Here is a 14,103-nt window from a genome sequence, read left to right on the forward strand (position 1 = left end):
TGAGTAATTGCTTAGTTCGGCACGTACTTGTTATTTCCAGGTTAGCCGCTCAATCATCTTGTGTAACGAGAATTTCTTGTTGTGTCGTTGTTGTTTTGTTTTTGTTTATTTGTGTTTTTTTATGTGCATAATTTGGGCGATTCTGACTACCAGAGCTTCACAATTTCCTAATTTCTACTTCGGGAGATACCCCTAATCTCTGGCACCTAAGTATATTTCCGGATCCCCAGCACCTAACTAGCATTTTCAACCCCTAGACCTCCCAACCTTGTGTCTGACTACGTGCTATTCCCAAACGAGACATGGATTTTTGATTCGCCGAGGTCGCGCGCAACAACGAATTTGGCTGCAACGGGCTTTGGTCCATTTTACTGCGAATATCGGCAAACACTCCCTACATGATTAAGAAACGCATCGCGTGACTTGTGCCAGGTGTAGCTCAGCGTTTATTTATTAATTTGGCTTTTATTACTATGCTACATTGCACTCTATCTCAATAAGTTCACATATCTTTACATTGGATTATGGCTATTGAGCTCGTTACACTAAACAGGTTTTTACAATGTGAAAGTGAAGTTTGAATAAATGTTAAATACTTTTCACACAATCGTTCACTTTCACATTGTAACAACGCTTAAAATTGCATTAATTACTTAACATTTTAATTTACACCAGCAAAATGAGATGGAAAAGAATCAAAGCGATACGATGCGTAAAATGAGATATCTTACAATGGTTTTTTTACATGCATCCTCGGGGACCCAGGGCGTCACGGAGATCGGGCACACAGGGAGCGCGCGAAAACTTTCTTTCTCGCGCGCTCCCTGTGTGCCCGATCTCCGCGACGCCCTGGGTCCCCGAGAATGTTTTACACGTTTTTAGCAAACTTTTACAAGAAACACTCAAGTTCTAAAATAACATATTATTAACATTAGCCAGAAGTATTCAATTTGCGGGTTGAAAAACGAGCTCGGAGCTGAGCTGTAAAGACATGGTAAAAGGTATTTTGGGATCGTTTGGCTTAGCGTTCTGTTATCTTCTGTTAGTCCACTTTTTGACAGCAAATGATAGAAGACTGCAGTAAAATAGCCACATAAAGCATTTCTGCCTTTACCTTTCTACTTACAAGTAGCTGACTATTTGTTATAACTTTTTTTTTGCTGCCACTCGGTGGGCTACTTGACTTTTTTGTTTGCTTTTCTGATTTTTTGTTTTCGTTTTGTTGTTTTAATTTTAGGTTTGGAATTTCACCCTTAAGATATCAAAAGGTCTAGTCCCTTGAATGGCAGTTGCAGGACCGGTAGGTGCCAGAGCTATACATCGATAAACAGGGATGGGTTGGGTGGATATCCACCCCCTTTTTGAGTAAAAACATTGAAAGGTCTCTTTGTTTGAAGAAAATAAATGTCTGAGGGACGGAAGGTACTGTCCATTTTCCTTCGCCTGCTCGACTTTGCTGACGCGACAAATCCCATTCAGCGTGAAGTATAGTAAGATCTATGTAGTGACCTACCAAGAACCACTGGATCAGTTATAAGCCGAAATTTACGAGAGGAGTGATCTTACCCTCCATATACCGGGACCTCGTCTTTAAATATTGGTACCAAGATACCTGCCGTCCTCCGTAGAAGAGACCTCGTCGCGTACGACGCGGATCTTCGGCTTCATCCCGAATGATTTCCGTTTCCCAGCATTGTTCTTTTGTACAATGTTGGTTGAGCAGGACAAAATGCGAGTGTCATTCACATTCTTCTTCTGAGTGACGACTGATTTGAGAGCGAGCATGAAATCGCGCTTGAAAAACGTGTACAGCAGAGGGTTGAACACGGACGTCAGAAGACGGACTATAAGAAAGCTCATGAACACTGTGATCGGGACGTTGGGAGCCATTCCGGCTTGTGGGAACAGCACCGATAACGTAGCAAGCGAAGAAAGCAGAAACCATGGCAGCCAGCAGAGGGCGAAGAGCAACGCCATGATGGCGAAAACAACCAGGCACTTTCGGTCGTTTGACCATTTGTCGCTTTTTCTGGAAGACTTGGTGCGACCGAGTAGAGCCTTGTTGTTGCTACGGGATACAGCGCGAAACATGACGGTCTGGCAGTAAGTTATGATGACGTAGGGAATCAAGAAGACGGCTACGAAGCAGAAAACATCGTGGCCGAACTGCAACCTGATACCCGTCAATCGGGCTTCGAGAGTTTGCGGCAGAAGCAGCATCCATGAGATTGGAGCCACGGCGATCAGTGAAGAGATGAGCCAGATCGCGAGGATCACTTTGAACGCTTTGCTTGGGTTGGCGATGTGATGGCGAAGAGGTTTGACAATTGCGAGATACTTTTCCACCGTGACGGCCAGTATGTGATATGAAGTGAGAATGGCGGTGAGCTTGACAAAGGTGTGCATGGCGGGCATCAGGCCCCTCATGAGGCCATACACAGGTATAATGACCGTGATTATCAGTGGCACGTTCACCAATCCTGTTAGGAAGTCCGACACTGCGAGACTTAGCAGTAGGTAGTTCGCGGGAGTGCGGATAGGCTTGCGAAGTGCAAAGAGTACGAACACCAAGCCGTTCACCAGAGTGATGAGTAGAATTAGGGGCACGAGATACGTCAAGGACGTGTAATCACGTGCCATCGGCGGGAATATAGGATTGAAGGAGCTGCCATTTCCCGTAGTTCCATTTTTTTCCATGCTCAGCTCTGTGCCATTCATCTCAGACATCGCGAAGTGCTGAACAAGAAAAGGATCAGTACTCAAAATAAAGTCAATTTCATAATGGGAAGCTTTTAAGAAAGTGTCATAGTATTCACTTCAATGTTCTTAATTATTAATAGCCGCTAGAAGTTTGATAATATAGGCGATATATCACACCTATATACGGTATCACAAAGTGACGGAGATAACACTATATGATAAAGAGTTTCTACAATTGACTGATGCTTACTCCCTTTTTGTATGAAATCCCTCTCGACCTTGAATTTAAATCGTGGTTTCTCCGTATTATTTGACATCGTCAGTATGGCGCTGTTATCCCCCATCAACTGAGTTATTAATTTAAAAATTATGTGATGACGACTTGAACAACTGAACACGACAATTTCATGGAATTGAAATGCATGAGACCTCATCTAGTATATTCGAGTAATTGATGTTAATAAGACTAGTTATCTACACCCAAACTCATAATACATCTTGTGGCAAAAACTCGACATCTGTGGATTTGGAATCAATCGGACCGCCTAGGCCAATGATGATCATAATTCCCCACCACAGCAGGACTGCCAGTTAGGCTCATAGACGAAACAAGGTCAAAATTGATCAATGCTAAAGAGCACCGCAATAGCTAGGGGCTCAAATGACGCTGGCACCCGCAGTCGAGCTCTCGTTGTTACATTAGAGAAATGGGTTTTTAAAATAGATTAAAAGATTAAAATATGGGAAGAAAAGTCTGACTTATTATTTCAAGTTTGTCTCATGAAACCAAAATAACCGTTTTAGCCATTCTAAATTGTTTTCATGGTGTAGTTCTTGGCAAATATCTTTCTGATCATCCTGCCTTATAGCATTATGTTGGCCACAACTATGTCCATTCTCCCTAAGCAATCTCTTCCTGATTTCAGTGTAAAGTTCGCGACCATCATGTGGAGTAACATCTGATGCCCACCAGTGACAGAAAAACGCTCGCACTCTTATCTGCTATCATTTTCTTTTCAAATGCAGTGTTAATAAAACAAACATTACATAATCTCATGACTATATGGTCTGACTAGAAAGACTACAGACAAGCTTTCGAAAAACTACATTTCTTTGCCTGAGCTCATTTTGCTATGTTGTCGCTAGAGTGCGTTAATTAAATGATGTTAGAAATGTTGTTAGATCTGTTTGGCTTTGTTTACACCTTAAATATCTTTTGTTGAGAAATAGATTCTGATTATTAATTTCTCTTACTTGAGATAAATATAAACAAAAAAATAAATAATTCTAAAAAGGATATAAATCATAATTGATTTTTTTTCAATAACAGTCTGGTAGCGCAATTCGATATCACCACTTCGCTGCCGATTGATGACATTTCCTTTGATGCACAACCTTCAATTAGCATCGATACAAGGATATCAACGGTTGTTATATGCGAAATAATATGTTTCTAGTTTCTGTGGCTCAGATGTTGTATTTTATATCTAAACCCAATTGTCAGTTTTGCGTATCCAATACGGCTGCTAATTGATAGCTGCTTCTATCGTATTCTTGGCACGTGAAAAAACCCTTTTCAGGGGTGGGGTTCCCCCCAATAAGACAAAGAAAACTGTATTATCCCCTGTTTGTTTTCTTTTCGGGGCAAACATGAAAGATGAAATTCCTACACTTTTTTTAAATGCTTCTACGGGAACGCTGACTGTGACTGGGAAAGTGTCTGGGAATCGAGTAAAGATTAACCAGATCATGTCACATATATTCAAGGAAGCAAATAACACAAGGCTTAAATGGAGTGTTCTTTAAAAACAGAGTAGTTTTGCTGACGTTTCGAGCGTAGTCCTTCGGCTAGATAAAGTGGTTTTATAAGGCAGTCGTGCTTCACTACTACGCTTTGACTATTAGCCTTTGTTCCACGGGTGAATAACGGTTTATGAAAAGCACTCAAATATCAGAGACGGTCTATAAAGTCTAATAGCATCTAAATTACGATCAGAGAGCTCTAACAGCTAATTCTCATTCATGCGAGTTGTATAATACAAAACAAAAGAAAACGCCTTCCAAGCTTTTCCAGGTTATGTTTTCTATCAAGAGACCATGATATAAGAGAACGAATCCCCGTGGCCCATGATGCCGTCCATGAAAGCTGTTTTTAGATTGCGCGAGCTTGTCAATCATAGCATCCATATATGGTTCATCGCCTCATATTTGGTTATGGGCACCGCGAGCTAGTACATTTCACAATTTTTTTCCCTCTGCGCTTCTTGACTTCGTTCGCTACCTGTTTTTATCCTTTTAGCTGCTTCTCATAGCTCATGATTACAATGGTACTCGTAGGGTGGTGTCCTGGTATCTGTTAAGTTATCTAATGTTAAGTTATCTAAATGTTATATAAATAATTGAACGGGAAGACGTCGGGGAGACGGCGAATTTGGAGTTCATTCAAGATGCATCAGGCTGACTCCTAAAAAGTTCTTTTTCTCTTCAATACCAAAACCTAGGCATTCACAGTCTATGTTATGTATTTAAATACAAGAAGGCCTTTATTTTTCTTTGATTTACAATATTTTTAGATGAATGAACTTCAATTCTTCACGCAAATGTTCAGAAATCATGTCAATCAAGAAACCCTTGTCACCGGAATAATATTTAATTACTTCATTTTGGAGACTTTAAATCTTTTATTTGTGAAATACCTGTCTTAATAACCACAATGTGAATATAGTGTGAATATAATGGTATTATGTTCTGGGTGTATCTTTTTCATTAAAAGGGAATTGGAAGAGAATTGTGTGTTGTAAACACAGATTTATGATTGATTGTTGTTTTATAATTTGCGAATCAGCCGTGAAAACTTTTACTGGGGAATTTGTTCCCCGAGCCTCAAATCACGCACTCTATGCATTTCAATGTCCGAGAAACGGTTGATTGGATCCAGCGTACTCTATGGAAGATCATTTTCACAGCGTTAGTAAAAAAGGATATGGTTTTCTGTCAAAAAAATGTTCATAACATCCTTTGCCGGTTCACATCGCTCATGATGTGATTGCGCGTTTGACTCATGTTGCTAGGAAACGTTAGCGCTAACCAATCAGAGGCGTATCTAAAAATAACTGGTTGTTCTAAAAATAGCTTTCACGGACGTCATCTTTGGAACATACCCTTATACGGGGGATTCGTTCTCTTACATCATGGTCTCTTGTTCCTATTTAATTTAAAAAGCTTGAGAGGGACACCCTGTAAAATGAGACATGGTCTTGTTATCGTGTTTGCGACCTTTGGAAATGCACAGGGTGTCCCAAAAGTTCGTCCCTCTACTTTCAGGCTTTGATTTAAAAAAAAATTACACTCGATTAAACAATGATTTGAATGGAATGTTCTTCTAGTTAACTAGCATCTTACTAACTAGCATCTACACTATTGTTTGCTCAAATTTAATTCCTTTTTCCCTTTCCCGCCAAAATCTCGGTGTTTTTTTTTTCAAAATTTAATTTGGACTTTTAAGCTTGCTTAGCGAAAAAAATGCTCTAAATACTAAAAAAAAAGCTTGGGTATTTTAGAGCATAAGAATATACACAAAATTGGGCTAATGACTTTTATTGAGAAAAATTGCTAAAAAAAAAATCTAGGAAAATCCGAGTGCTGGGTTACCCAGCACTCGGATTTTCCTAGATTTTTTTTTTAGCAATTTTTCTCAATAAAAGTCATTAGCCCAATTTTGTGTATATTCTTATGCTCTAAAATACCCAAGCTTTTTTTTTAGTATTTAGAGCATTTTTTTCGCTAACAAGGTCAGCAGGAGGAGATACATTCGAGGTTCAGCAAAGAAGACCAAAGGTGGTCAAAGATGCTGCACAACAAGTTTAAGTAAAGCGAAATACAAAAGAAGTCATTCAACAAGGCAGCTTGTAAGTCAGCTTAAAAGGCCTCGATGGAAGAAATCTGTATGAGGGTAAATGAAAACCCAAGGATGGAGGGCTCCTGGACGATGTAAAAAACCTCTGTTCAAGGCAAACAGCAGGCAGCTTTTCTCAAATCCGCTAAGGCGTTTAAACATCTCAATTCAGAAGACAGGGAAGAATTCCTCTTTTCAGAGGAGCGCCAAAAATTTCTTTCAAATTCCAGACATTAAAAGGGCCATTGTATGGGGTCACAAGACCTAAGACAAGCATGTAAATATATCAACCGTCTATACTACGTACCTTATCGCATCACATGCCACACAGGCTGAAAATGTGATAAAAATAAAGGATTGCATTCAGATATTAAACTTTGTCGACGTGTATTTATTTGAACGATAGTCACTTTGTGTAAATTTTGCTTGAAATAAAGCTTAGTTCATGTGATATAAGCATTAAAAGCAGAGGAACGAACTTTTGGGACACCATGTAGAAAGCAACACGCAAGAGGACTTCTGTCTGCCGAGGTCGTACCTTTATTCCAACAAGTAGTATAGGCTTTATGAAGTGCGAGAGTGATAAAAGATTTCAGCATGGTTCTACTTATAGCAAAGTGAGTAGTTGATTTGATTGACAAGTACTGACCACGTGTACAGCGTGCAGTGATTGTACAGTACCTGACAGCGTAAACAGTTACATTAGATAAGTATCGATAAAATTAACAAAGAAAAGCTTTTGAAAATAGTTAAAGGATACAAAACGAATGCCCATAAAACTAAGGGAGCAGTTAAGAAAGGTAACTTTGGGGAAACAAATATCTAACTTGTAATGTAGCTGGGTGTGGTGTTTGCTGTTGTGTTTTATTAGCATAGAAATCAGCCAGCCATCCCAGCACAACTAAGCAAAAAAAGAAAATATTTATGTACGTCTCCAAGGGTCGCGAGATACGACAGAAAAAGTTTCTTCTCAGGCCCAAAATTTGCTCTAAAGTTGATAAAAATATATAAAGAGTTTACCACCAAATGTTTCAAAAATTGTTTGCAATTGTCGTGTTGTTGTAGATAAAAACATGTTTGTTTCTTTATTTGTGTACAATAATATAGGCAGTAGAGATCAGTTAAAGCAAAAAGCTTTCCGTTATGTTAATCATGAAGAATGTTTAGATAATGTTATGAGTTTGTAAATAAAGGGTATGCGATGCACAGTTTTGGGACTTTATCTTGCTTTAGGCATTTTTCAGGGGTAAATACCATTTTGCGAGTTTATATAGAAACGCTTATTTGTCTAACCTTGAAAATTAATTAGAGTTCAGCAAATATGCTCAGAAAATATATGAAGGTGTCAAAGCAGAATTCCCAATTGATAATTTTACTGTTGAATACAAGATGACTAAAACGGAGCAAGAAATTGGCTAAAAATATATGTTATTCAATAAAGACAATATGCGAATTAATCCTTACATAACATGATGGAAAACACTGAAAAAATTTGGTTAAATTAGAAACGTGAAAAATAAAAAAATAGGCGATACGTGCGATAAAAGAGAAAACTGAAAAAAAGTTTGTAGAAGCAAGGCCGTAATAACAAATAAACACATGAAGTATCATCTGTTCGAAAAGGGATGACCGACTGTCAAATGCTGATATTTCAGTGCCTGTATTTTTAGAAGATAGGAAATGATATAGAAATGGAAATAACATACGCAAATTTCGACAATGAAGTTTAGAAAATTAGAAAAGCAATCGAGAAGGAATTTTAACCTGAGCAGCCAAAATCCAAAGGCGCCTTGGCTCTAACCACTTACCCTTTTGAAAATAGCCCAGTGTGAGAAGCCTTACTTACAAAATCCTCAAAGCCCAATTTCATGGAACCTTGCACCTGTAGGAAAACTTATAGAAATGGCACATTCAGGAACCTGACATTGATTACTTAGCAAGTGCGCAGCCTTCCGCCTTCCCATTGGCCCTTGCAAGCGTCTGTTTCGCCATGAAATATACCTTCTCGTGTTTTTCAAAAGAGTGGGCTGCGACTTCGCGATATTGATCGTTCTCGAGTGAAATTGACAGGCAATGAATCTACCAGGGCGAGTCTTTCAGGGAGGGTGGGGTAAAAAAAACATGCCTCCTACCAAAGAATGAAATTTTAAATGAAATTCATACGGGCTTAAGCTCGTAATTTTCCGCGGATAATGTTGCTGCTCCTGCATGGGACTCGGGTGATGTTCTTAGATCGTCTTTATAGAGCAGGGGAAATCTCATTTCGCCCAAAGCACACATCTATCATCTTTTTCTACACTCTCAGACCGCCACCGTCGGCGATACCGTGATATAGATATTTTAAGAGAATTTAAATCATCGATGACAGCCGTGATTTATGGCAGATAGGTTTGGTCTAACTATTTCATACTTACAAGACGTTATTTTAGTTAGTGATATCCCAAAGTTTCGATGTAGAAAATCATGAAACAAGCGCATCAACAACTTTTTCCTAGTTATTAGACATTAATATAATCCGCAGATAGTTAATCTATTTTAGTTACTGATGACCCAAGGGTTGTAGGAAATCATAAAACTAGCGCGTCATCACCTTATATATAGAATTCGCATATAGTTAATACTTCAGCCAAACGTTCTAATTTCCGACGTCAAATCGCTGATAACGGCAATTCCTGATGTCCATAGAGGCTATTAAACCGGCTGCATACTGTTTATGTGAAAGCGAATTCTATATGGCCTTACTTATTCTGATCGAGGCATAGTCTAGTCTATTGATTGCGTGGGCTCCACCTAGTTTTAAATGTTGTATTTGTCCACAAGATGTCGCTAATTTTAATTATCGCCTTTACACGGTCATTTGCAAATTCATGCCGGACCTCGTCATGATGTAAAGGCTAGAACTATGTTTAATTTACCTAAAGTCGATTGCGATAAAAAAAATTAAGATATCAAACATGCGCTATACAAATATCACATTTTTTTCCTGCACAATTTTTTTAAGTACAAGAATAAGATATATGTTTTTACATTTCCTTATTTTCGTATCCTAACGACAAATAAACAACGACAATTATTGATATTGAACCACCTTACCCCTCGAGATCAGCCCGCTTCTTGATGGAAGAAGACAGAGTAGCACTGAAACAAAACAGCACTGCTCAATAAAAGGTAACGGAGAAGTTCTAGCCGCCGTGGGTGATGCGTGTGTAATTGGAAACCAAACACAAGTTCCGGGCCTATAAAAGGCTATTGAGGATCCATACATCAGGGAGCCATAAGTGATTATTGGTAATCATACAAGTGAACAGTAGCAGATAAATAGAAAAGGTCTTTCCCAGCTGGATGCAGTATAACGCTGTGATAATTAATCCTTAGGACTATTCTTTAATTGCCTACTCGTTTCAATAATCTAAACGAAAAATATAATATAAAAATGAAGGCCTTTTAAATGCCGCCATTTGCTATAGGATAATTGATTATATTTCCATTCGTATGGGTATTCTTATCAGGGGAAAATTAAACCTCGTGAGCGATCAAAGGTTATTATTACCAATTTCGCATTAGCATTTTTTAAGATACAAACACAATTACATTGATCTCTAAGTTAAATTAAAGTATTACGAAAGCCAATTAAGGAGTTTTCGTTTGGCAAAGCCAAATATAGCGCTTGGGGGATGATTGTTGGTGAAAGTACTCTATGCCGTCTTGGTTGTCATAAAAAAATGAAAAATAGCTGTGATAGTAAATGAAAATTGAAATAAGATTGCAATTAAATTTTGTAGTAGAGAAAATCCTAAAAAAATACAAGGGGAATTTTGGAGTAATGTTATGCTTTTATTAGATATTTGTGAGAATGGTGCTTAAGTTTGCTGACACTGCGATGAATTCGTTATCGAGGTGTTAAAACCAAGACGTCGTGAGCCTCGTTCACACTATTTTTAAGCTTACCAGTATTTAGCTCTTCTTCTTTCTCTTCAGGTCTTCGATTAAGAGAAATTGAAAATGCAGGCTCTTTTTTAAGCAGGGACGTATTTAGTATCTCTTAAAATGGAGAAAAATATGACGTTAATAATTTGACATAGAGGCCAGCTATAAATCAACAAAAGGTTGAAAAGTACGTTGCACGCATTTGTCTTTTTGCTTAGACGAAGGGCTAACGCTCGCATCAGTGCGACTACTCTGTTTCACAGAGCCGTTCAACTTTTTTATCCTTGTGTTGATTTTTACCTTGCCTACACCACTCCTACGCAGACTATCTAGTTTTTCTACAGCTTGTCTGTAGTCTTTCTAGTTAAACCATAAGACGGGACAGTTTGACCCCGAATTGGACCCAGGTACGGCCGCGCCATAGTAAACCATGGACAGACGTGATATTTAACTCTCGTTCTCCCTCATCGTATATGGTTATGTTAACCAGAAGGAATTTCTTCTCGCTATCCAGAGCTTCAACTATTTCTGAGCAATAAGCCATCGCCATTTGCGAATACAAACGCTAGAAGGGAAACAAAACGTTTATCGCGAGCTTAAACAGCTTATTTGGATTTGGTTTAACTTACATTTACCTCAGTTAACATGGTGGTTCTTATATGAAGTTTTCTCATTTCTGCTTACTGTCTCGATTATAGTTTAAAATAACATCGTTTAAAATGTCCAGTGTTTCCAGGGCTATGCGCAAATCCCATAAAAGTTTCTTTATCATTAATACTCCACCTTAATTCCTGGTCATACGCCATGATGTGCTTTGCGAATATCTCTCTCCTGATGCAGTTTTCATATTTTGAGTAACCTAATGGTGAAGAGATCATTCGCCTTTTTGTATCGAAGGTAACGATGAAGGTGAAATAAGAATGGCCCTTAATTACATGGTTTCAAACGAATGAGAAAGCACATTATAAAATGTTTACATTTGAAAAGAGGTATCTATTAAATAACGGCTTTCACAAAGTGTGAGGATTTCCATAAGTAATTTTGTTATTCTTTTTTACATTATTTTGTTCCTGTCCTTTTTGGAGGAACACGTTTGTTAAAGACATCACACCGATAAAACACGGAGAGTTCCATTTTGCATCTATCTTTTCATCAATTAACATCACCACTAAAAAAAGAAAAGTGCTATTCGAAACAATCCTCCATTTTCGTCTATTTGGAGAAGAGCAAGATGAGTGCAGTTCATAACAAGCAATGCCAAGGCCCATTACTAGGAGCGTATAACGACTGCACAATAGTCTTGGGTGACTTTTAAGAGACTATTTTAGATTCGAACACAGGTTTTTTTTTTCTTTTATTTATTTCGAACACAGGTAGCCAAAGATCACGCCAAATGTACAAGACCTAGAAAAGAGAGAGAGTTTAATAGAGCAAAGCTGCGTTTGAAGTAAATCCCACCAGGAATTGCTATGCTTAGATGTTTTAATCGTTACGATTCTTTCCCGTCGCTTCTTGATTTGGATTGCGAAGTCGAAATTTCAAGACTATATATGATGGCTGCGTTAGAGACTGCAGGTACTAATAAGCTTAGAAAAGCACTTTTTTTTTATTTCGCTTCAGAAAAATAACCTTGCTACAGCATCTTCACATAATTATCAGAAGTAACTGCAGTCTCAGTGCAACGACTGTTTACGACAAGGAATTCGGCAACCATGTTGATTAAGGCAGGTAATTTATTCACAAGACGTGTTCATGATTTTGATTGGTTCAGCTTTTTTATAAATAGCCAAGTCTCTGAAAAAGCTCACTAAGGACCTATATAACAGCTGTTCGCTTTTAGGATGGGCTCCTGGCAAAGTGCAATACGTCAGTAGATTTGCTCTTCCTATCTTTCATCTTTTCTATCACTCGGATCAGAAAATCCGTTGTCTCCGCCTTATTCGTGTTTCTTTATCTTTGCTGCACTTTTAATCCTTGAAACAGTGAGTGTTATGATAGTGATCTAATGCATATGTAGTCTATGAGACCGAGTTAAACAGATTTTTTTAAGGATTTTTTAGCAGAATTGATAAAAAGTGAAGCAATAACAACTGAAGTATTTACTTATCGGTTACATTTTTTCGCCGCCATTGACATCAAAATGGTATAATAAGCAAATATTTAAATATTAAATAACCAAATTATCGCCTCTTTGGAACATTTTATGGTATGCAGCTTTAAATAAAATCGTCGCCGCAAGTAAAGAGCAAATGGCGAGATGGAGTTGAGATCTTAATATTACCAAACTGCAGAGAAATATGTGCTAACATCGATTAATTATTTATTATATTATTATTTATCATTTATTAAAAATCATCAGTTTATTGTTCTGACATCACTGGAATCTGTAAATAATGGTTTTATTCTAAATAATAATTAGTACTTATGAGCACCTTTTGGTCTTAAGAACTGTTATTCGCCGTTTGCACGACACGTTGTTTTTAAAATAAGGTATATGCCAATAAGGTACTGCCATGAATATCTTGATATACTGGGATTAGAAAAAAATATTCAAAGATTTCCACCTTTGTCTGAGTTGACTGAGTATGGAACTTCATTAAATGCCGCCAACAACGGCGACTTCGAAGAAAAAAAACGCTTTTATGCTTAGTCGCAATGGCTGTTTTGGATGAAGATCACGGAGATTACTTTAGAAACAGCACGTCTGTTTTTTTTTTCCTTTTTTTAGTCGCACGACTTTCTTCTTATGCATGAGGATTTTCCTAATTGTGCTTCTCCAAAAAGTGTTCGTAAAAAGAGTCGATAAATATCTAATCTAAGGCATCTTAAGCAGGAAAAACATAGGCAATAAAATAGGTTCTTATTAGGTTCTTTTTTTTTTACAAGTTGCTTAATCAACAGAAGGATTCATAATTACATAAGTCTGATTGAATGGATAGCCACTTTGCTATAGAGATTCTACTGGAGTATGCAGTTATATCTGTAGTCATGCTTTTATCTTTATTGTTTATATTTCAAAGCCAATTATTTTGTTTCCTTTTTCATGGAGTAGCCCATCATATAAGAACCTTTTGAATTTTTTTACTTAAAAGGTGCTTATGATTCGGGGGTATACTATTAAAATCCAAAATTTCTGCCTATAGGTTCTTAAATTAATAAGTTCTGACACGCGGGTTTTTACTGTATTTTCAAACCTTTTAAGTACAAGTACTTTGTGGAGCTCTACAGACTATAACAAGACTCCCCGCCTTAAACGACCCGATTGTAGCGGAGTCAGCGCGCGACCCAATTATAGCGGAGCCCGCGCGCGGAGCTCCATAGGTATAGAAATATGGTATAACTATGCGACTTGGTTTTGTGGTCATTGCGCGGGTACCCTGTGGTGTCACTCGCCAGCCAGCCAGCCAGTCAGTCAGCCGCGCAACTCCCAGGCCTCACTCGGCCCCGTAATGGCGGCTAAATACAAGCACGGAGCAAGGGAAAATTTCTTGTCATGCGTTGATTATTTCTTTTTGCCACAAATTTTGTGACTTAAGGATAAAGTCAACTAGAGGAGATCTACGAACATTAATTCACGCCAA

The 14,103-nt window shown here is 38.0% G+C and overlaps 1 protein-coding gene across 5 annotated transcripts; it reads right to left on the reverse strand.

Moving 5' to 3' along the window:
- Nucleotides 1-1,236: 1,236 nt before the first annotated feature.
- On the reverse strand, nucleotides 1,237-11,453 carry LOC5515932 (trace amine-associated receptor 1). Of its 5 annotated transcripts, none has more exons than XM_048730836.1 (3): nucleotides 10,797-10,881; nucleotides 10,544-10,581; nucleotides 1,237-2,736 (listed from the first exon to the last, which is right to left on the reverse strand). In XM_048730836.1, exon 3 carries the CDS (start codon nucleotides 2,725-2,727, stop codon nucleotides 1,591-1,593), a length of 1,137 nt encoding a protein of 378 aa, XP_048586793.1. In that variant the 5' UTR covers nucleotides 2,728-2,736; nucleotides 10,544-10,581; nucleotides 10,797-10,881; the 3' UTR covers nucleotides 1,237-1,590. The 5 variants fall into 5 exon arrangements, with proteins under 5 accessions (XP_048586793.1, XP_032241633.1, XP_001635979.1 ...); XM_032385742.2 differs by lacking the exons at nucleotides 10,544-10,581; nucleotides 10,797-10,881 and adding exons at nucleotides 2,951-3,047; nucleotides 9,689-10,501; XM_001635929.3 differs by lacking the exons at nucleotides 10,544-10,581; nucleotides 10,797-10,881 and adding an exon at nucleotides 11,306-11,453.
- Between the last annotated feature and the right edge of the window lie 2,650 nt (nucleotides 11,454-14,103).

This window comes from Nematostella vectensis, chromosome 1, assembly GCF_932526225.1.
Source record: "Nematostella vectensis chromosome 1, jaNemVect1.1, whole genome shotgun sequence".
Taxonomy (NCBI): domain Eukaryota; kingdom Metazoa; phylum Cnidaria; class Anthozoa; order Actiniaria; family Edwardsiidae; genus Nematostella; species Nematostella vectensis.